Source organism: Ranitomeya variabilis, chromosome 5 (genome assembly GCF_051348905.1).
Source record: "Ranitomeya variabilis isolate aRanVar5 chromosome 5, aRanVar5.hap1, whole genome shotgun sequence".
NCBI classification, from domain to species: domain Eukaryota; kingdom Metazoa; phylum Chordata; class Amphibia; order Anura; family Dendrobatidae; genus Ranitomeya; species Ranitomeya variabilis.
In genome coordinates, this window is record NC_135236.1 from 408776924 (window position 1) to 408799049 (window position 22126).

General features: G+C 39.7%; 1 protein-coding gene across 2 annotated transcripts in view; it reads right to left on the reverse strand.

Annotated features, from left to right (window-relative positions):
- TMEM117 (transmembrane protein 117) overlaps positions 1–22126 on the reverse strand; it is a 606553-nt gene that overhangs the window by 274746 nt on the left and 309681 nt on the right. For both annotated transcript variants that reach the window (XM_077265138.1, XM_077265137.1), the window contains exon 4: positions 1528–1627. In XM_077265138.1, the coding sequence (XP_077121253.1) occupies positions 1528–1627 (100 nt within the window). The remainder of the gene's footprint in view (positions 1–1527; positions 1628–22126) is intronic.

Sequence of the window (22126 nt, forward strand, 5' to 3'; positions counted from 1 at the left end):
ATGTGCCCCTAACAGCAGCTGGTGGAAAAGCGATCAACCTGTGGCTGTTGACATGTTAAAAGCTGCCGTCAATCTCTCACAGCGTCAAGTAACTTGTGCTTACCAGAAATGCGTTACAAACCCCGCCCATCAGTAGCCCTGTCACATGATCGCACGGCGCTAATGAGTTGGCATTAGTGATGAGCGAGCGTACTCGTTGCTCAGGTTTTCCTGAGCACGCTCGGGTGATCTCCGAGTATTTATGACTGCTCGGAGATTTAGTTTTCATCCTGGCAGCTGAATGATTTACAGCTATTAGCGAGCTTGATTACATGTGGGGATTCCCTAGCAACCAGGCAACCCCCACATGTACTCAGCCTGGCTAGTAGCTGTAAATCATTCAGCTGCTGCAATGAAAACTAAATCTCCGAGCAGTCATAAATACTCGGAGGACACCCGAGCGTGCTCAGGAAAACCCGAGCAACGAGTACACTCACTCATCACTAGTTGGCATAACAGCCAGTGGTCTGCAGAAGTCCCCCGTGCTTGTCTTTGCAGATCTCCTATGAAAGCCAACCTGTGGCCACATCTGTTATGACCCCAATGGCGAGGGTCTCAGAGGAACGTGGAAGTCTGCAGAATACAAAAATCCAGCTCATAGGGCAGTGGTAACTGGGTTGACCATATATCTACTCCTAACGCCAACACTAGAAGTAGCCGGGGATCATTCCTACGTTGATTCTAGATGACACGCGCCAGCCGGAGAATCTAGCTACCCCTAGTAGAGGAAAACAAAGACCTTTCTTGCCTCCAGAGAAGGGGACCCCAAAGCTGGATAGAAGCCCCCCACAAATAATGACGGTGAGGTAAGAGGAAATGACAAACACAGAAATGAACCAGGTTTAGCACAGAGAGGCCCGCTTACTGATAGCAGAATAAAGAAAGGTAACTTATATGGTCAACAAAAACCCTATCAAAATCCACACTGGAAATTCAAGAACCCCCGAACCGTCTAACGGTCCGGGGGGAGAACACCAGCCCCCTAGAGCTTCCAGCAAAGGTCAGGATATAGATTTGGAACAAGCTGGACAAAAATACAAAACCAAAACAAATAGCAAAAAGCAAAAGGCAGACTTAGCTGATATAACTGGAACCAGGATCAGTAGACAAGAGCACAGCAGACTAGCTCTGATAACTACGTTGCCAGGCATTGAACTGAAGGTCCAGGGAGCTTATATAGCAACACCCCTAACTAACGACCCAGGTGCGGATAAAAGGAATGACAGAAAAACCAGAGTCAAAAAACTAGTAACCACTAGAGGGAGCAAAAAGCAAATTCACAACACACATCATGAAGGGGTTAAAGATCCTTATTATGGCACTCATAGAAGAGTATGGAGACCTACTGCGCTTACACATGCCAAGGATTAATATATGCCATACATTGCAGAACAAAAAGGGCATTTTAAGTCTAGCAATTTTTGGGATAACCACTCATGCAATTTTTTTTTGGCATGCCTTAATGACATATGACAAGATACATCTTACCATCCAAGCTGTAACAAAGTCTCCCATCCATGTTCCAACTGCTGCAACCTTCATAAAGCTCTCATTCCTGATGCCCATGAATTCAGTTATAATATAAGGGCTGTGGAGAACAAAATCAAACGGTCATAAATCTGTATTAGAAAAATATTAATGTTCCAAAAAACTGCAAGTGGATTATATTCTGTACTGGATTCTTCTTCCTACAATGTAATATAACTATACATAATAGACCTTTTTTGTGTTTAAATGGTCAGACACCGGTGTTTGCTATGCCTGTCACTGGGCAAGTGACCAAAGTGGAATTTGCAAATGCAGTTGAATAAAAGGACACCATATTTAGATGTACTGTAAATTTAATACAAGTTTATCTAAAAAGCACAAAATATCAACTAAGTCCCAGAAATATAAAGTAAAAATGCTATTCGAAGGGAGTAAACACTTAAAGGAAACCTGTCATATAATTCATGCTGGCTGACATTGGCGGAGTTATTGCAATATTTCAGAGTAAAAAAATAAAATTGCTGCACATGACATGTTTCTTATAATATATACATTTGGCCACATAATATTTTATAAGTTTAAAAAAAAAAGAAAAAAACAGATCAATCAAGTCCAACCAGGTTAATGCAGAGTGAAGTAAAAAACCCATTAGTTGAATGCTAAATGCCCCTTTTTCATACACCCTATCCAGAATTCTAGCATCTATCTACTGTGATATTATAACTTTCAAGAAAGGCATCTAGGCTACTCTTGTTCACAAATCAATCATCACATCATCATGACAGTCTGACAATAAGGAACATTTATAACATGTGCTGGATAGATGGATGCTAAAATTGGTGTTACATTGTCCAGTCTAAGTTTAAACCATTTATTGGTTGGCTTTGATTTTACCAATATTTATGCCAAAATGTTGGCGCAATTATTGCACTTTGCTTTATAAAACCAAGCCCTTACTCTCTAAACCCCTCCCACTTGATTAATGAGGCACAAAACATGTCTGACACAGTAAGTGTCGTGTAATGCATATATGCATTGTTAATGTCATCCAACTGTTTTCACGCACCCGCAGACTTGCATTGGACATGATCGCAGCCTCATAGAATATCATAGGTACGAGTGCTATCCGTGAAAACCATAGATAGCACTCGTACGAGAAAATCAGCCATGTGCACGAACCCTTACTCTTACTACTTAAGCAGAGTTAACCAATAGGGCTGATGCACATATCAATCTTGATTTCTATGTAAGGTCAAAAATATTGTGTCTGGGATGGCAGAATTATGGGTTTGTCATTTTGCTATTCAGTTTTATTTTTCAGAAATATAATACTAAAATCCAGCAAATATGAAAATATTCCACTTTGTTCTGTTTCATATTGGTAGACAAGTCATACTATGGTAATACGTGAAATATTAAGACTGTGCCAACAATATTAAGATTTTTTACACTCTTCATAAATTCATAATTCTGGATATACGGTCTTATTTTTATTTGCAGTTTATGTTTTCACATTGGTTGCTTAAAAATATATTGATTTAGAAGCTGAAAGAGTTTCTGTTGGTGTTTCCACGCGTTTTCTCTTCAGCCTACCAGCTGTTTCATTTGTTATTTCCTACATTAATATGGAGTTTTATTCCTTGCTGCTGGCCAGAATGATATTCATTTAAGAACTATAAAATGTCCAAGTATCCATAATACAACCAACAGCCTCCATTTATCACCGCTTGCATTTGGAAACAGATCTACGTTAAGTTAGACACTGCATAGGCAGCCTTGTATTTTTATGCAGCCAGCAACCTGTCCTGGGGGACCATGCGAACAGACAAATAGTTCTCTACTAAAACAACACTTGTTTTATGTTTTGTTTGCCATCCAGATTGTTTCTTGCAAACTAATAAAATATGAGGAATGTTCCCATCCTGAGACACTATCAGGTAATATACAACTGATTGCCGAAACATTAAAGAGGGAAAAAGGAAACATGAGAGAGAGAAATGGAGGATTTACATGCAGCTCAGCTAATGCTCATTAGCACCAAAATAAATAATTAACCCTTTCGCTCCAGAGCCTGTTTTCACCTTCTTGACAAGGTCAATTTTTTTCAATTCTGACCACTTTGTGTCACTTTATGAGGCACTAACTCTGGAACGCTTCAACGGATCGCAATGATTCTGAGAATGTTTTTTCATGACAAATTGTACTTCATGTTTAGTGATAAATTTAGGACAATATTTTTTGCATTTATTTATGAAAATATCAGAAATTTGGCCACAAGTTTGTAATTTTCAAACCTGTAATTTTTATGCCCTTAAACCAGAGAGTTATGTAGCACAAAATAGTTAATAAGCAACAATTCCAACATGTCTACTTTACATTGGCATAATGTTTGAAACATAATTTAGTTTTGTTAGGAAGTTAGAATTTTTCCAACAAAATTTATAAAACCATTTTTTTAGGGACCACTTCATGTTTGAAGTGACTTTGAGGGACCTTTATGGCAAAAAATACCCAAATGTGACAATACTAAAAACTGCACCCATCAAAGTGGTCAAAACCTCATACAAGAAGTTTATTGACCCTTCAGGTGCTTCACAGGAATTAAAGCAATGTGGAAGGAAAACAATTTATTTTAGTCCCAAGGTTTTCATTTTCACAAGTGTAAAAGGAGAAAATGTGGTGGAAAACCTAAACAGTGGAAACCCCCTGTTGGGGTAGGCAGATTGCACTAAATAAAATAAATAAAGCACATTCACAACCGGGGGCCACCATTCAGAGATGGAAAATTGCTGCTAGAGTACAATGATGGAACACACGGCGAACGAAAGAGATGCTCTGCAACTGAGCTGTGTCACTCACACACAGAAACAAAAGTGATGCTCTGCAACTGAGCTGTGTCACTCGCACACAGAACAGATGCTCTGTGATTAATATCCTGACTAGGGTTGTGCTTGCTCTGGAACTCTACTGTGCTAACCGCACACCTGTAGGAATCAGATGCTAAACCAAGCGGCTAATTACCCCCACTGACACTAGCTGCTTACCTAAGTGTACAGTTCCGAAGCTAGGCAGACATACAAGACTTGCAGGCAGAGTGGTAGAGTCTCCTCTCACATAGCTGAACATAAATGACACTAGCGCCCCCCTGGCTGTCGCTGGGAGCCTTTTATACCCAAAGCTCCACCCCAAACACTCACACTGACATCGCCCATGGGCCAATCCAGAGCTGACACATCACCAGAGCAGGCGATGTCCGAGCACCAATGAAAAGGCGCCACATCACAGACATGCTTAGTAAAGTGATTTCCGGACTCAGACTTCGGTATGCAATGTGGCACGTGCAATACACTGGTTATCATAGACTTGACTGGAGAGCCAGCAGTAACCAAATGTGTGGCACGAGCCTGAGCAAGATGCTGGGACCGACGTCCATGCTGAGTGGCAGTCCCAGTGGCCAGGACCAAATGAGAGACCACAGCACTGGACACGGCCTGGGATCCATCCCGCGCAGCGGGAAAATCCAGACTGCTGTTGTGATGACCATCTTGATGCCATAGGCGCCTTAGAGAATTTTAAAATATTAGAGCGTGAAAATGAAATATTATGATTTTTTCAGGTAAAAGTTGATTTAGCCTCAAATTTCTTATTTTCACAAGGGTAAAAAGAGAAAATTGACCCTACAGTAGATTGTGCAATTTATCCTGAGTATGCCAATATCTCATATGTGGTTCGAAACTACATTTCAGCCACATTACAAAGCTCAGAAGGGAAGGAGTGCCATATTGGAGAGCAGATTTTGCTGGAATTGTTTGTGGGTGACATGTCACATTGGTAGAGCTCCTGAGGTGCCAGAACAGCAGAACCCCCTATAAATGACCCAATTTTACAGCCTACTCCCTTGAATAAATTCATGCAGTAGTGCAGTGATCATACTGACACCACAGCTGTTTCATAGAATTTTATATCATTGAGTGGTGAAGAAAAAATAATTACATTTTTACCACTAAAATTTTATTTTAACCCTAGATTTTACATTTTCACATGGAAAAAATGTAAAAGTGGCCCTTTAATTTGTCTAACAATGTTTGCAATACCCAATATGTGGATGTACTGCAGGACTGTGGAAGGAAGAAGTGCTATTTGACTATTGGAGCACAGATTTTCTTAGAATAGTTTGTGGACTCCATTTGCAGAGCCACTAAGTGCCAGAACAGCAAAATCCCCCTGAAGTGACCCCACTTTGGAAATTACACCCCTCTTGGAATGCATTAACGGGTGAAGTGACTATTTTCACCCCATGGATGACTTCCTGAAACAAGCACGCAGTGGATGTTTTAGAGCAAAAATGGCAAATATGCCATTATAGTGCCCAATATATTGTGCACAGCTTCTGTTTTGATAAGGGAGCTCTACTCCAATTTGTCATTCACTAAATAAAACATATGTTTGAATGACAAAATTGGATAAATTAATAGCTTAACAACGTGGTTCTGTTTGGAAGATTTTAAAGCAGTCAGTGAGGCATAAGGCTTTTAATGATGAGCAATGTAGGCAATAATAGCGGGTATCACACCTCATTCCTCTCTTGGTACATACACAACATCTTCTCTGGGGGTTCTGTCTTGTAGAAACAAGACAGAACCCCCAGAGAAGATGTTCCTGGAATGAGTGCAATAAAATGTCGCTCAGTTATCTTTTGACATCTTCTGATTCTAATGGATGAGCGGGGCCAACATTTGCAAAAACAAGATTTTCAATGACTTTTTCCTGTTAATCCAGGAAAGTATCTGAATTTCCTGTTTTTTTTCACAAAATAATTATATGTGGCCACCTAAAACAAGTAAATAACTAACTTTTTGTACCAGGTAAATGATTTTCTTGGTACCTGTTATGGCTGTAAAACCTGGTCTGCAAGGTTCACACCCTGCATGCATTTGTTGCATTCAATGACTGACACAGGTTTTTGTTTTGGGGTAGTGGATCCTAGTTCTACAATAGCCTTTGTGGAATCTATGTGGATCAAACTGAGGATAAAAATATCTTTCTTATTCTTATATACTTGAGCATAAGCAGCTCTCCATTGCATAAAGCCCCTGACTGCCCCTATTGGAACCTTTTGTTGACCAATGATTTTGGAAACCCCTGATGGTTTTTATGAATGGTTCCACAATCCTCTATGTTGAGGACAACAAGACTTTTAAATAGCAGGATGCTGGTGTAGTAATTGTCAACATACAGATTATAGCCTTTTTTTAACTGGACTTATCAGCTGCCAAACGATTTTTCCAAATGTACCCAGATAAGAAGAAAAATATTTAGAATTGAGAGTCCTCAGTTGTTGATACCTTTTAATGACTAAGTGAAAGGATGGTAACAAATTGCAAGCTTTTGAGACTACTCAGGTCTCTTCATCAGGCACAGACTAAAGCAAATTCTGAAGAATCACATATTTATACACAACACAGCACAGAACTGTCATTATGGGAGAGTGATAAGTGACAAACAGTTGTGTCCATAAATATTGGAAAGTTTCTAGATTAGGAGTGACTGTTTTGTTGTCCTCTGATTGGGGTCTGGTTCTGTTATAATGACCCCACATGGTCTGAAGTGCAAATTCCTCAACTGATGTAAAAAGACATAAATCCATGCGACACATTCATTCCTGCACTAAGTGTGTCAAAGGTTGTCATAAATTTATTTTCCAATATTTATGGACACAACTGTTTATCATTTATCACTCTCCCATAATGACAGTTCTGTGCTGTGTTGTGTATAAATATGTGATTCTTCAGAATTTGCTTCAGTCTATGCCTGATGAAGAGACCTGAGTAGTCTCAAAAGCTTGCAATTTGTTACCATCTTTTCAGTTAGCCATTAAAAGGTATCAACCACAGTGTTAGGTGTCGAGTTCCCGCCTCTGCACAGGGGGAATCTCGAACCATCTCCGCTGCGGTCTCCCATTCTTCTCCAGCCACAGTGGAGCCTGCTCAGTGGAGACATCGGTCCCAGCGTCTGACTCAGGCTGATACTGGGCGACTGATGACTACTGTTCTTCCAGGCTCTGCCTTTGTAGCCAGCGCTGATCAGCAGCGAGCAGATCTTTCTGGGACTAAGTCCTGCTTTTCCCATACTGGGCATGCCCACGGGACGATCTCCTATTGGAGGTCGGGGGTCACATGTGCAGGTCCTGAAGCGGTTCCTGTTGGACCACTAGGAAGGTCCTTGAGTGCTAAAACTATAAAAGGTCCGCACGGCCATGCGCTAGTATCAAACCAATGTTAAAGAGCTCAGCGCCAGTGTGGTCATGTTTGTATGTGGTCAGGGTTTGGCTGAAATAAGCCCCTAGAATACGGCACATCCGGTGAGGAGTTTGTATGTTTGGCTTTAGGGCCTTCGCTGAAATAAGCCCCTAGAATACCAACACCTCCGGTGAGGAGTTGTTTGTCTGCTATGCTAACTGCATGACCACAGTTTTGCTCTGTTTGGTAGCTGTGTTCCTCTGTGAGGTTAACAGGGCACAGCGTCTTGTTATTCTAGCGAATCTGTGAAGTAACAGAGTTCGCTAATACTGACATATAGTGCCGCCTATTACTAGCAGCAGGTTTCTCTCCTGCACGGTGGACCCCGGGTTGCGAACACACCAACTGTCTCATATATATATATTCAGTGCGTTCCGCCAACCCTAACACTGTGGACTCTCAATTCTAAATATTTTTCTATCTACTGGCTAACACGGTACCAAGATATATATATTTCCTGTACCCAGATAAGAAGGACATCCTGATGGGTGTAGTTGGCTATCTTTCCCCTCATAAATGCGAAAAGCTTATGTGTATCCTGTTGAACTCTTGCACGTTTTATAGAGTTTTAGACTTGTACACTAAGACTGGAAAAACTCTTTTAACTAACTAGCAGAATCTTATTCAGGTATAGAAATTGGAGAACTAAAATGTACAAAAATATCTAAAAAACTAAATTTGGCAAATGAATAGATCATGTATTGCGGTTTATGATGGCAATACACTGGAAAGTAACGGCATACAGTAATATATGTTTTCCATCTTCAGTAGAACAGAAACTGCAGGATATGAATCAGCACAATTTCTGAACTTTCTAAATCAGGTCTCTATTCCTAAAAGCATCTAGAAAATGATTTCAGTTTTCTGAAAGCTTATGGTCATGACCCTATTTCCCTACACTAGTAACATGACTTTGTAAGGTACATCTGAAATGTTTGATGACAATTAAAGTAGTTTTAATTAGTGTTTGGATATAAGTAATTATGTTCAGGATGGAAACAATAAAAAAAACGCAAGCCCTTAATCTCTAAATGTTATGTGGTCAATGCCTCTTAATGAGCTGCATCCTAATTGAGATTAATAACATTCCTTTTAAATTAATTATCCCAAGCCGTTTTACTGCACACTTCATGGAATCAAAATAAGTAATGTTCACTGAAATATCACGATACTATTTAATTATGTTTACAAAATTATTGCTCTCTAGTAATAAAATATTTATTATTTTATACAGTTTTAGAGATTTTTCTCTCTGAAGCCATATTCATGTATTACGGATTCTGTCATGGATATGCTATGGATTCCAGTCCAGACAGAATTCATGTAATTCCACTACCAATTAATGGGTTATTTTAGCTGGCAGAAATCTAACCATTTCGGATGTGGAATTAACCTGCGGACACTAATGGACCATCCTCAGACATGTAAATTGGTGATTAAAGGGGTTGTCCGGGCACAGTATCCTAATAAATTATCTGTATTAGATTGGTGGGGGACAAACACCCAGCACCTGCCATAGGGAAAAACTGTATACTCCTTAATCTTGTCATAGGGGCCATTCTGCAGTACCTGGCAGCTGCTGCTACACATTGAATGGGTCCAATTAAATTGTTGTTGTTTTTTTTTAGATCCGACTGCCATTAGATCAAATAAAAGCTGATTGGTGGGGTTGCCTGTTGTGGGACCCCAACCAATCTTATATTAATTACCTATTTTATGGATAACAAATGTGTAGGGTTAGTTCCAAGCACTCTTCGAAAAGGATAAAACAGCAGATCAGGGCATTCTCACATATAAAGACGCCAAGGGTGGATATATCTGGAGCCCTGAATTTTGATCACTGTTCTGTCTAATTGGGTATACTATTGAAACCTACTGTGCTGCACTGTTTTGCATGCTTTAAAAAGACCTGTTGATAGGTCAAAACGTCGCATCCTGTGTATGGCAGAAAAAAGATGTTTTGAACTTCATTACCTACTGGACGTTGTCTACTATTTTGCTATTCCATAGAAAAGTCATCAATATATTGTGCCTGGATAACCTCTTTAAAAAGACTATAATTACTACATTTCGAGTGTTTTAATGCTTTTAAATTAGTTGTCCTCTATCAAATAATGTTTCAATAAAATATTGCTCATTTTTGAAAATGTCCCAATTTACGTATATGTAACTATATTTGGTATATTTTATTAGACTCATAAAGATAAGTATCAAAATATTTAAAATGTTATTGTTAAGAAGATTCTTTTGTAAATTAAAATATTCAATAGAGTGGAATTCACTGCTTATAGCAGATCTAATTTAATACAGCAAATGCTCATGTTCTTTTATTTTAGTACAAACGGTAAATGAGATCTCAATAGACTTAATGGGAAAAAATATAATTACTGGTATGATTAAAGCATAAGCAGCTTATTTGTAAGAAGAAAGTATTTCTCTGAGTTTATATTAACTGTAAATCTGAAATCCAGAAAATAATCTTATTGTTCAAATTAAAATATGTATCATCAATGCTGAAAAAGAAAACTGGGTGCTCTACAGCCAGCCATAGCCAGAGCAGAAGATGTTCCTTGAAATAATGTATATGTTCCTTACAATATGTTCCTTACCATATAGAAGTCCTGGACTTATATATTATGGATCTATCTCTATGATAGGCCATCAATATCGGATCAGTCCAACATCCGGCTCCAGAGTTGACAACTTGACTTTTTATTTGTTCTAGACAGCTTATCAAAAAATCACAGGCAGACAATATTTTTACGGACACATTGGAAAACCTTGATAAATCCTTATGATTATAAGTGATCCATGTCTACCTGCCATGCCTATAATTATGATATGAGACATCAGCTGCATTCATTCACTGTAAAATGATCATTACAGTTAAAATATTCTGCAGAAGGTTCTTTAGCCTCAAAAATTACCACGGATGCCCTACATTTTTTTTATGGACAGGGCAAAAAAGTGCCTTATTTTTACGGGCTGTCCTAGAATTTCTGGAAAGTTGGCAACCCTGCCGGGCTTCCTCATAATCAGCTGTTTGCAGCTCCCATTGTGGCTGGATGTAGACAGTGTAGAGTTTTGTACACTGTAATGCACATTTTCAGGAACTGCAGCTCAGCTTCAAATCACTTCAATAGGAGTTAAGCTGAAGTACCTAAAATGGACACTATATAGTGTAAAGAGTTGTGCTTTTCTTGCTCTGTATGCTGAGTACATTTGAACACCATGGGAGCTGCAAAAAGCCAAACAATATAGGTGCCAGATGTCAAGCCACCACCAATCTGATATTGATGGCCTAGCCTAAAGATAAATCATCAATATGTAGGTCCTGGAGAAGGAACATATTTTTACACTGCTATAGTTATTTTTCTGCTGTTTTTGCTGGTATTCTCATAGCTAACAGACCCCACAAAAAAGACTGATCTGCCAAAAATAATGCACGGTTCTGAATCTTTGAACATATGAGAGCACCTACAGGAACTGTCTTAACAAAAAAAAATGTTATATTACTTATTATTTTTTTAAAAAAATGACAGAACTGCTGTTTGTAATAAGCTCACCTCCCGGCAAAAAAGGTATAACAGTCAAATGTAAACTCCAAATGATACTGATAAAAACTAGTGTTTATGCTGCAGAAATGCAAGCCCCTTACATCTGTGTAGACCGAAAATTAAAAGCTAGTGCTCTCAGAAGCTAGAAGGAAAGACAAAAATGAAGAGGGAACTACTGAGCAGGGGCCAGGATGGGGGCTATTCTGAAATAAAATGGCCAGGATGGGGAAAATTATTGCAGCAAAGGACTGAGGATAGAGGTCATTATTAATTAAGAGCCAGGATAGGAGACCTTATTACAGGAGAGGGCCAGTATGAGGATATTATTGTATGGGTGGTGAACACCTATGTCTTTATAGGATGCTTATAAGGCCCAGGTACAAATCTCTGGAATGGGTGATGTCGTAAGTATGGTGTAATTAAGATTTATTAAAGGAGTCTGCGTCATTCTATCAATGAAAGGACTTTATTCTGGGTGTGGTTGTTTTTATACAAAATGACTATGGGATTAGTAATGGGGGCATCTTATAGATGCATCTCCATTACTAACCTCTGGGCTTGAGGTCACCTGACAATATAAAGGCGGCCCCCTGAAACATCACATGGTCATAAGTATTCAGAACCTTTGCTCAATATTGAGTAGAAGCAGCCTTTTGAGCTAGTACAGCCATGAGTTCTTCTTTACCTCTCTCACCAAGGCTCTTCTCCCACGATTGCTCAGTTTGGCTGGATGGCCAGGTCTAGGAAGTCTTCAGGTGGTACCAAACTTCTTACAATTAAGGATTATGGAGGCCACTGTGCTCTTAGGAACCTTGAGTACTGCATAAATTATTTTATAACCTTGCCCAGAGCTGTGCCTTGCCACAATTCTGTCTCTGAGCTCCTTGCCCAGTTCCTTTGACCTCATGATTTTCATTTGGTCTGACATGCACTGTGAGCTGTGAGCTCTTATATATACAGGTGTGTGCCCTTCCAAATCAAGTCCTATCAGTTTAATTAAACACAGCTGGACTCCAATGAAGGAGTAGAACCATCTCAAGGAGGATCACAAGGAAATGGACAGCATGTGACTTAAATATGTGAGTCTGAGCAAAGGGTCTGAATACTTATGACCATGTGATATTTCAGTTTTTCTTTTATAATAAAATTGCAAACATTTCTACATTTCTGGGTTTTCTTTTTCAGTCAAGATGGAGTGTAGAGTGTACATTAATGAGAAAAAATGAACTTTTTTTTATTTACTAAATGGCTGTAATGAAACAAAGAGTGAAAAATTTAAAGGGGTCTGAATACTTTCCGTACCCACTGCATATGTCACTGACATCTTTATATCTATGTATTCTATGTGTATATATCTATTCTACTCTAACCTGTCATGCTGTGATATTGCTGTATGTGGCAGATGAATTACAAAGGAAATCGGTGTGTAAAAATTGGACAGAACTCGCATAGTCCAAATGCTTTGCGATTTTTTTTCTTACACCCATAGGCTTGCATAGGCGAGTCTCGGACAATATACGCGTACAATCACAGCCTGCTGTGTTTTACACGCACACCGAATACACCTGAGAAAAAAAACGCTGATTTGCCCAATAGAGTAACACTGGGCTGAGTGCTATGTGATGTTTTCTCGCATAGCACTTGGCCGTATTCTACGGTAGTGTGACTCCGGCCTATGTGGAAATTCTGCACAGAAATCTCAAGAGAAATTGATGTGTTTTGGATTTGAAACATGCACCGCCAGTCAGATTACGCTGCATTTAAAAGTAGAAGGGTTTCATATGATATGCAAACAGCCTGAAACGTATGTGTTTTTTTTATTCATCTTTGGAACATTCATGATTTTACTATTAGAAGTGCCCCAAATAGAAAGCTTGCTTCCAATCTGAAAGAGTAGCAACCGGGAAACTTTTTTCTATTTATTTTTTTTATTTCTGTTTACCATGTGTCTCAGCTATGTATATATACGGTATATATATATATATATATATATATATATATATATACACACATATACACAAATCGTGCAGGTGAAGAGGTGAGTGGCGAGCCATGTGTCAGACACTCCCAACTTCCCGGTCTCTGTATACACAACGTTGAACGAGCTGTCAGAACTTCCTCCTCTGAACCCAGTGATTATGTGATTTTTAGGTGTCGGGAGAAAATGGGAGCTGCTGAGTCCTAGGAGAGCCAGTCAGCTCTGCTATATCAAATTCCCCTGTAACTGGGGCTATTATACAGGAGACATCAGTAATAATAATAATAGTAATAAAAACATGTTAATCTCTTAAAATTACCACCACCACCATCTTTGAAAAGGCCTTTTAATACCTCATGGGGGGGGGGCAAATAAAAATAATTTCTGCAAAAAGGGGCATACAGCTTAAAATATTTTAGTGGTACTTTGTGGTTATAAAAATAAACTGGAAAAATGTCCTATTTTTTCCATTTTTTCTGATATAAGTCTAAAAAGGAATATGAGAATGACAAAAAATTAAGTCTCATGTATTGTGAAAAAGAGAAAAAAATTCTTTGAATATCTGAACAGGAAAAATATTTAGAGCTGCTATAAGTGTAATGTACAAAAAAAAAGGGAAAATGTGCCAGGTCAGGCAGGGTATTAGGGTATTGTGACAGCGTGCAATGTGCACATTGTCACGACTCCCCATGTATTTGCAGCACGAGTGGATAGTCATGTGACTGCTAGTATGCAAACTGCATAGCTGGGGTCACATGCTGACTAGATTCTCATCCGCTTCATTCCATTTTCTATTAGTGAAATGGATGAGACTCTAGTTGGCATTTTTGATTGAGAGAAGCAGATGAGAATCTAATCAGCATGTAATACCCACTTGCACTGGAAATAGTGAGGACGGCATACATTTTTCTTGAGCCTGGAATACCCCTTTAAGATGGATGGCTGTTAAAGAGTTAAAGATAAATGTGCCCCATTTGGATAATACTAGTGTCATCATAATCAAATATAATTCTATCTCAGTACTGATCAGATTAAGCAAAACCCAACAGATTGGCAGTTTCATTAAATCAATTAAAGTGCGCCCCATCTGCCATTATTTTTTCTGTCATGCAGAATGATAAGATAATATATTTTCGTGCCCTGACATTTTGATGCCAGATACTATTTATAAACATTTCTAATGAATGTGTCAGTTGATGAAGTACATTGATAAACTTCTTGAAACCTATTTTATGGAAACCAGCCAGCATAATTCACATTCTGTTTGTTTAGAGATGATATACATAAGATGAGAGAAAGAACATATGTGAAATGTCACTTAAGAATATACTGAGAATGCCTCGTATTCTAGTGTAATGTTGCGGGTTTATACATGTCAACTGGAGTTATAGTAGTATTAAACCAAATAAAAAATAAATAAATATGCCACTTGTTTTACTTAAATATTTTGAGGTATTCCTGAAATTTCTGACTGCAATGTACTTGCAATAAAAATAAAATGTTGAAGACAATAATGTAAAAAAGTACTCCCTGTACATTGTGTCATCTAACCATATGATATACTGTAGTAACCATTTCAAACATTCACTACCACTTTTTATCCTGCCCCAGTCAATGAATAAAACTCTAGAGAGGTCTAAGCATGGAAACCAGTGCGTTGGCTGCACTCAAGCACTCAGGGCAGGGAATGGATGGGGACAGCTGGCATCAATGGAAACACCTTTCCTGTCACACTGCATGTAGGTTGTAAGTCAGAATGGTAGATTAGAGGATTGCTGCTCCAAAAACCAGCATCTCCAACAATTATGGCATACCCTGTGGATAGATGTTTGGCCCATGAAGCTGCGAAATAGGTTCAAATCTGGCTGCATGCAGCTTTATTATCTTTATACATGTCAAAGCAAGTAAATAACATTATAGCAAAATAACTCTGCAATCAAGTTACTAACTAAACATTACAGCACCTTAATTGTCCAGGGTCTGAGCCTGATGCAAAAATCAGAAAATAACATTTATACCATTCCTCATGGTGATGACACTGAGTCTTATCAGTGCCTGCTCTTCAAGATGGAAGCACAGAGTTGAGCTTTGCCGAACTCACCCATCCATGTGTTAGGGTCCGTATACTGACTTTCGAAGCATGGACTGGCCACAGGTATCCTACTGACCTGGAGTTTGGGTTAATAGACCTGCATCTGGTCTGTGGATCACAGTCTGTGTGCAGGCCATGACATATGTACGCAAGAATGCAAAAAAATACCTCTTTGCTGTATCTGGATATATATACGGCTATATGGCTCAAACTGGCCCACCGAGGGACCAGGGAATCCCCCAGAGGGCCCCTGAGATGGTGGGCCAATAAGTGAGGTTTGAACAATCGTGACAGGGCCTTAAGCAGTCTTAACTAGGGTTGAGCAAAACGGATCGAACAAATTCAAAAATCGTCGACTTTCGGCAAAGTCGGGTTTCATGAAACCCGACCCGATCCTAGTGTGGGATCGGCCATGCGGTCAGCGATCAGCGCGCCAAAGTCGCGTTTCATATGACACTTTCAGCGCCAATTTTCAGCCAGTGAAGGAGGACGCAGAGTGTGGGCAGCGTGATGACATAGGTCTCGGTCCCCACCATCTTAGAGAAGGGCATGACAGTGATTGGCTTGCTTTCTGCGGTGTCACCGGGGCTATAAAGTGGCGTGCACGCCGACCGCCATCTTACTTCTGCCGATCTTAGCATAGGGAGAGGTTGCTGCAGCTTCGTCAGAAGAACGGATATAGTTAGGGAGGGAAGATTAACCCCCAAACTGCTTGTGCTGTAGCAATTTCCACTGTCCAACACCACCTTTTTTTTGCAGGGACAGTGGAGGCTATATTTTTGTGCATCAGCTCTGTAGCTTATTAGGCTGCCTTATAAGGCTCCCTGATAGCCGCACTGCTGTTTGCACGCTGCTGTGCAAACCAACTGCTTTTTTAAAAGAAAAAATCCTGTTGCTCCTTTCTGCACAGTTATCTTGTTTATTTGTCCAAGATTTGTTTGTGTGCAGCAGTCCTTTTTATTGCTGCCATACTTGTCCTGAGATCATTGTAGGGAGATTGAAATTGTACTACAGTCCTTGCATTTTTTCATATATCTTCCAGCCACTTTCTGCCACTTACATTGAGTTGTTTTATACACTGGGCCTGAGTTTTCGTTCAGTCTCCCACAAAAAAAAGTGAGATTCAGATTCTCACAAAGTGGATAAACTTCTGTCCTGTTAGTTTGTTGTATATCAGCCAGCCACTTACATTGTGTTGTTTTATACACTGAGCCTGAGTTTTGGTTCAGTCTCCCCCCAAAAAAGTGAGATTCAAATTCTCACAAAGTGGATAACCTTCTGTCCTGTTAGTTTGTCGTATATCAGCCAGCCACTTTCTGCCACTTACATTGTGTTGCTTTATACACTGGGCCTGAGTTTTGGTTCAGTCTCCCCCCAAAAAAGTGAGATTCAAATTCTCACAAAGTGGATAAACTTCTATCCTGTTAGTTTGTCGTATATCAGCCAGCCACTTTCTGCCACTTACATTGTGTTGTTTTATACACTGGGCCTGAGTTTTTGTTCATTCTCCCCCCAAAAAAGTGAGATTCAAATTCTTACAAAGTGGATAAACTTCTGTCCTGTTAGCTTGTCGTATATGAGCCAGCCACATTCTGCCACTTACATTGTGTTGTTTTATACACTGGGCCTGAGTTTTGGTTCAGTCTCCCCCAAACAAAGTGAGATTCAATTTCTCACAAAGTGGATAAACTTCTGTCCTGTTAGTTTGTCGTATATCAGCCAGCCACTTTCTGCCACTTACATTGTGTTGTTTTATACACTGGGCCTGAGTTTTGGTTCAGTCTCCCCCCCAAAAAGGTGAGATTCAGATTCTCACAAAGTGGATATACTTCTGTCCTGTTAGTTTGTTGTATATCAGCCAGCCACTTTCTGCCACTTACATTGTGTTGTTTTATACACTGGCCTGAGTTTTGGTTCAGTCTCCCCCCCAAAAAAAAGTGAGATTCAAATTCTCACAAAGTGGATTACCTTCTGTCCTGTTAGTTTGTCGTATATCAGCCAGCCACTTTCTGCCACTTACATTGTGTTGTTTTATACACTGGGCCTGAGTTTTGGTTCAGTCTCCCCAAAAAAAAAGTGAGATTCAAATTCTTATAAAGTGGATAAACTTCTGTCCTGTTAGCTTGACGTATATTAGCCAACCACTTTCTGCCACTTACATTGTGTTGTTTTATACACTGGGCCTGAGTTTTAGTTCAGTCTCCCCCCAAAAAAAGTGAGATTCAAATTCTCACAAAGTGGATATACTTCTGTCCTGTTAGTTTGTCGTATATCAGCCAGCCACTTTCTGCCACTTACATTGTGTTGTTTTATACACTGGGCCTGAGTTTTGGTTCAGTCTCCCCCCAAAAAAGTGAGATTCAAATTCTTACAAAGTGGATAAACTTCTGTCCTGTTAGCTTGTCGTATATGAGCCAGCCACTTTCTGCCACTTACATTGTGTTGTTTTATACACTGGGCCTGAGTTTTGGTTCAGTCTCCCCCCCAAAAAAGTGAGATTCAATTTCTCACAAAGTGGATAAACTTCTGTCCTGTTAGTTTGTCGTATATCAGCCAGCCACTTTCTGCCACTTACATTGTGTTGTTTTATACACTGGCCTGAGTTTTGGTTCAGTCTCCCCCCAAAAAAGTGAGATTCAAATTCTCACAAAGTGGATAACCTTCTGTCCTGTTAGTTTGTCGTATATCAGCCAGCCACTTTCTGCCACTTACATTGTGTTGCTTTATACACTGGGCCTGAGTTTTGGTTCAGTCTCCCCCCAAAAAAGTGAGATTCAAATTCTCACAAAGTGGATAAACTTCTATCCTGTTAGTTTGTCGTATATCAGCCAGCCACTTTCTGACACTTACATTATGTTGTTTTATACACTGGGCCTGAGTTTTGGTTCAGTCTCCCCCCAAAAATGTGAGATTCAAATTCTCACAAAGTGGATATACTTCAGTCCTGTTAGTTTGTCGTATATCAGCCAGCCACTTTCTGCCACTTACATTGTGTTGTTTTATACACTGGGCCTGAGTTTTGGTTCAGTCTCCCCCCCAAAAAAGTGAGATTCAAATTCTCACAAAGTGGATAAACTTCTGTCCTGTTAGTTTGTCGTATATCAGCCAGCCACTTTCTGCCACTTACATTGTGTTGTTTTATACACTGGGCCTGAGTTTTTGTTCATTCTCCCCCCAAAAAAGTGAGATTCAAATTCTTACAAAGTGGATAAACTTCTGTCCTGTTAGCTTGTCGTATATGAGCCAGCCACATTCTGCCACTTACATTGTGTTGTTTTATACACTGGGCCTGAGTTTTGGTTCAGTCTCCCCCCCAAAAAAAAGTGAGATTCAATTTCTCACAAAGTGGATAAACTTCTGTCCTGTTAGTTTGTCGTATATCAGCCAGCCACTTTCTGCCACTTACATTGTGTTGTTTTATACACTGGGCCTGAGTTTTGGTTCAGTCTCCCCCCCAAAAAGGTGAGATTCAGATTCTCACAAAGTGGATATACTTCTGTCCTGTTAGTTTGTTGTATATCAGCCAGCCACTTTCTGCCACTTACATTGTGTTGTTTTATACACTGGCCTGAGTTTTGGTTCAGTCTCCCCCCCAAAAAAAAGTGAGATTCAAATTCTCACAAAGTGGATTACCTTCTGTCCTGTTAGTTTGTCGTATATCAGCCAGCCACTTTCTGCCACTTACATTGTGTTGTTTTATACACTGGGCCTGAGTTTTGGTTCAGTCTCCCAAAAAAAAAAGTGAGATTCAAATTCTTATAAAGTGGATAAACTTCTGTCCTGTTAGCTTGTCGTATATTAGCCAACCACTTTCTGCCACTTACATTGTGTTGTTTTATACACTGGGCCTGAGTTTTAGTTCAGTCTCCCCCCAAAAAAAGTGAGATTCAAATTCTCACAAAGTGGATATACTTCTGTCCTGTTAGTTTGTCGTATATCAGCCAGCCACTTTCTGCCACTTACATTGTGTTGTTTTATACACTGGGCCTGAGTTTTGGTTCAGTCTCCCCCCAAAAAAGTGAGATTCAAATTCTTACAAAGTGGATAAACTTCTGTCCTGTTAGCTTGTCGTATATGAGCCAGCCACTTTCTGCCACTTACATTGTGTTGTTTTATACACTGGGCCTGAGTTTTGGTTCAGTCTCCCCCCCAAAAAAGTGAGATTCAATTTCTCACAAAGTGGATAAACTTCTGTCCTGTTAGTTTGTCGTATATCAGCCAGCCACTTTCTGCCACTTACATTGTGTTGTTTTATACACTGGGCCTGAGTTTTGGTTCAGTCTCCCCCCCAAAAAAGTGAGATTCAGATTCTCACAAAGTGGATATACTTCTGTCCTGTTAGTTTGTCGTATATCAGCCAGCCACTTTCTGCCACTTACATTGTGTTGTTTTATACACTGGCCTGAGTTTTGGTTCAGTCTCCCCCCCAAAAAAAAGTGAGATTCAAATTCTCACAAAGTGGATTACCTTCTGTCCTGTTAGTTTTTCGTATATCAGCCAGCCACTTTCTGCCACTTACATTGTGTTGTTTTATACACTGGGCCTGAGTTTTGGTTCAGTCTCCCAAAAAAAAAAGTGAGATTCAAATTCTTATAAAGTGGATAAACTTCTGTCCTGTTAGCTTGTCGTATATTAGCCAACCACTTTCTGCCACTTACATTGTGTTGTTTTATACACTGGGCCTGAGTTTTAGTTCAGTCTCCCCCAAAAAATGTGAGATTCAAATTTTCACAAAGTGGATATACTTCTGTCCTGTTAGTTTGTCGTATATCAGCCAGCCACTTTCTGCCACTTACATTGTGTTGTTTTATACACTGGGCCTGAATTTTGGTTCAGTCTCCCCCCAAAAAAGTGAGATTCAAATTCTCACAAAGTGGATAAACTTATGTCCTGTTAGTTTGTCGTATATCAGCCAGCCACTTTCTGCCACTTACATTGTGTTGTATTTTACACTGGGCCTAAGTTTTGGTTCAGTCTCCCCCCCAAAAAAGTGAGATTCATATTCTCACAAAGTGGATATTCTTCTGTCCTGTTAGTTTGTTGTATATCAGCCAGCCACTTTCTGCCACTTACATTGTGTTGTTTTATACACTGGGCCTGAGTTTTTGTTCATTCTCCCCCCAAAAAAGTGAGATTCAAATTCTTACAAAGTGGATAAACTTCTGTCCTGTTAGCTTGTCGTATATGAGCCAGCCACATTCTGCCACTTACATTGTGTTGTTTTATACACTGGGCCTGAGTTTTGGTTCAGTCTCCCCCAAAAAAAGTGAGATTCAATTTCTCACAAAGTGGATAAACTTCTGTCCTGTTAGTTTGTCGTATATCAGCCAGCCACTTTCTGCCACTTACATTGTGTTGTTTTATACACTGGGCCTGAGTTTTGGTTCAGTCTCCCCCCCAAAAAGTTGAGATTCAGATTCTCACAAAGTGGATATACTTCTGTCCTGTTAGTTTGTTGTATATCAGCCAGCCACTTTCTGCCACTTACATTGTGTTGTTTTATACACTGGCCTGAGTTTTGGTTCAGTCTCCCCCCCAAAAAAAAGTGAGATTCAAATTCTCACAAAGTGGATTACCTTCTGTCCTGTTAGTTTGTCGTATATCAGCCAGCCACTTTCTGCCACTTACATTGTGTTGTTTTATACACTGGGCCTGAGTTTTGGTTCAGTCTCCCAAAAAAAAAAGTGAGATTCAAATTCTTATAAAGTGGATAAACTTCTGTCCTGTTAGCTTGTCGTATATTAGCCAACCACTTTCTGCCACTTACATTGTGTTGTTTTATACACTGGGCCTGAGTTTTAGTTCAGTCTCCCCCCAAAAAAAGTGAGATTCAAATTCTCACAAAGTGGATATACTTCTGTCCTGTTAGTTTGTCGTATATCAGCCAGCCACTTTCTGCCACTTACATTGTGTTGTTTTATACACTGGGCCTGAGTTTTGGTTCAGTCTCCCCCCAAAAAAGTGAGATTCAAATTCTTACAAAGTGGATAAACTTCTGTCCTGTTAGCTTGTCGTATATGAGCCAGCCACTTTCTGCCACTTACATTGTGTTGTTTTATACACTGGGCCTGAGTTTTGGTTCAGTCTCCCCCCCAAAAAAGTGAGATTCAATTTCTCACAAAGTGGATAAACTTCTGTCCTGTTAGTTTGTCGTATATCAGCCAGCCACTTTCTGCCACTTACATTGTGTTGTTTTATACACTGGGCCTGAGTTTTGGTTCAGTCTCCCCCCAAAAAAAGTGAGATTCAGATTCTCACAAAGTGGATATACTTCTGTCCTGTTAGTTTGTCGTATATCAGCCAGCCACTTTCTGCCACTTACATTGTGTTGTTTTATACACTGGCCTGAGTTTTGGTTCAGTCTCCCCCCAAAAAAAAAGTGAGATTCAAATTCTCACAAAGTGGATTACCTTCTGTCCTGTTAGTTTTTCGTATATCAGCCAGCCACTTTCTGCCACTTACATTGTGTTGTTTTATACACTGGGCCTGAGTTTTGGTTCAGTCTCCCAAAAAAAAAAGTGAGATTCAAATTCTTATAAAGTGGATAAACTTCTGTCCTGTTAGCTTGTCGTATATTAGCCAACCACTTTCTGCCACTTACATTGTGTTGTTTTATACACTGGGCCTGAGTTTTAGTTCAGTCTCCCCCAAAAAATGTGAGATTCAAATACTC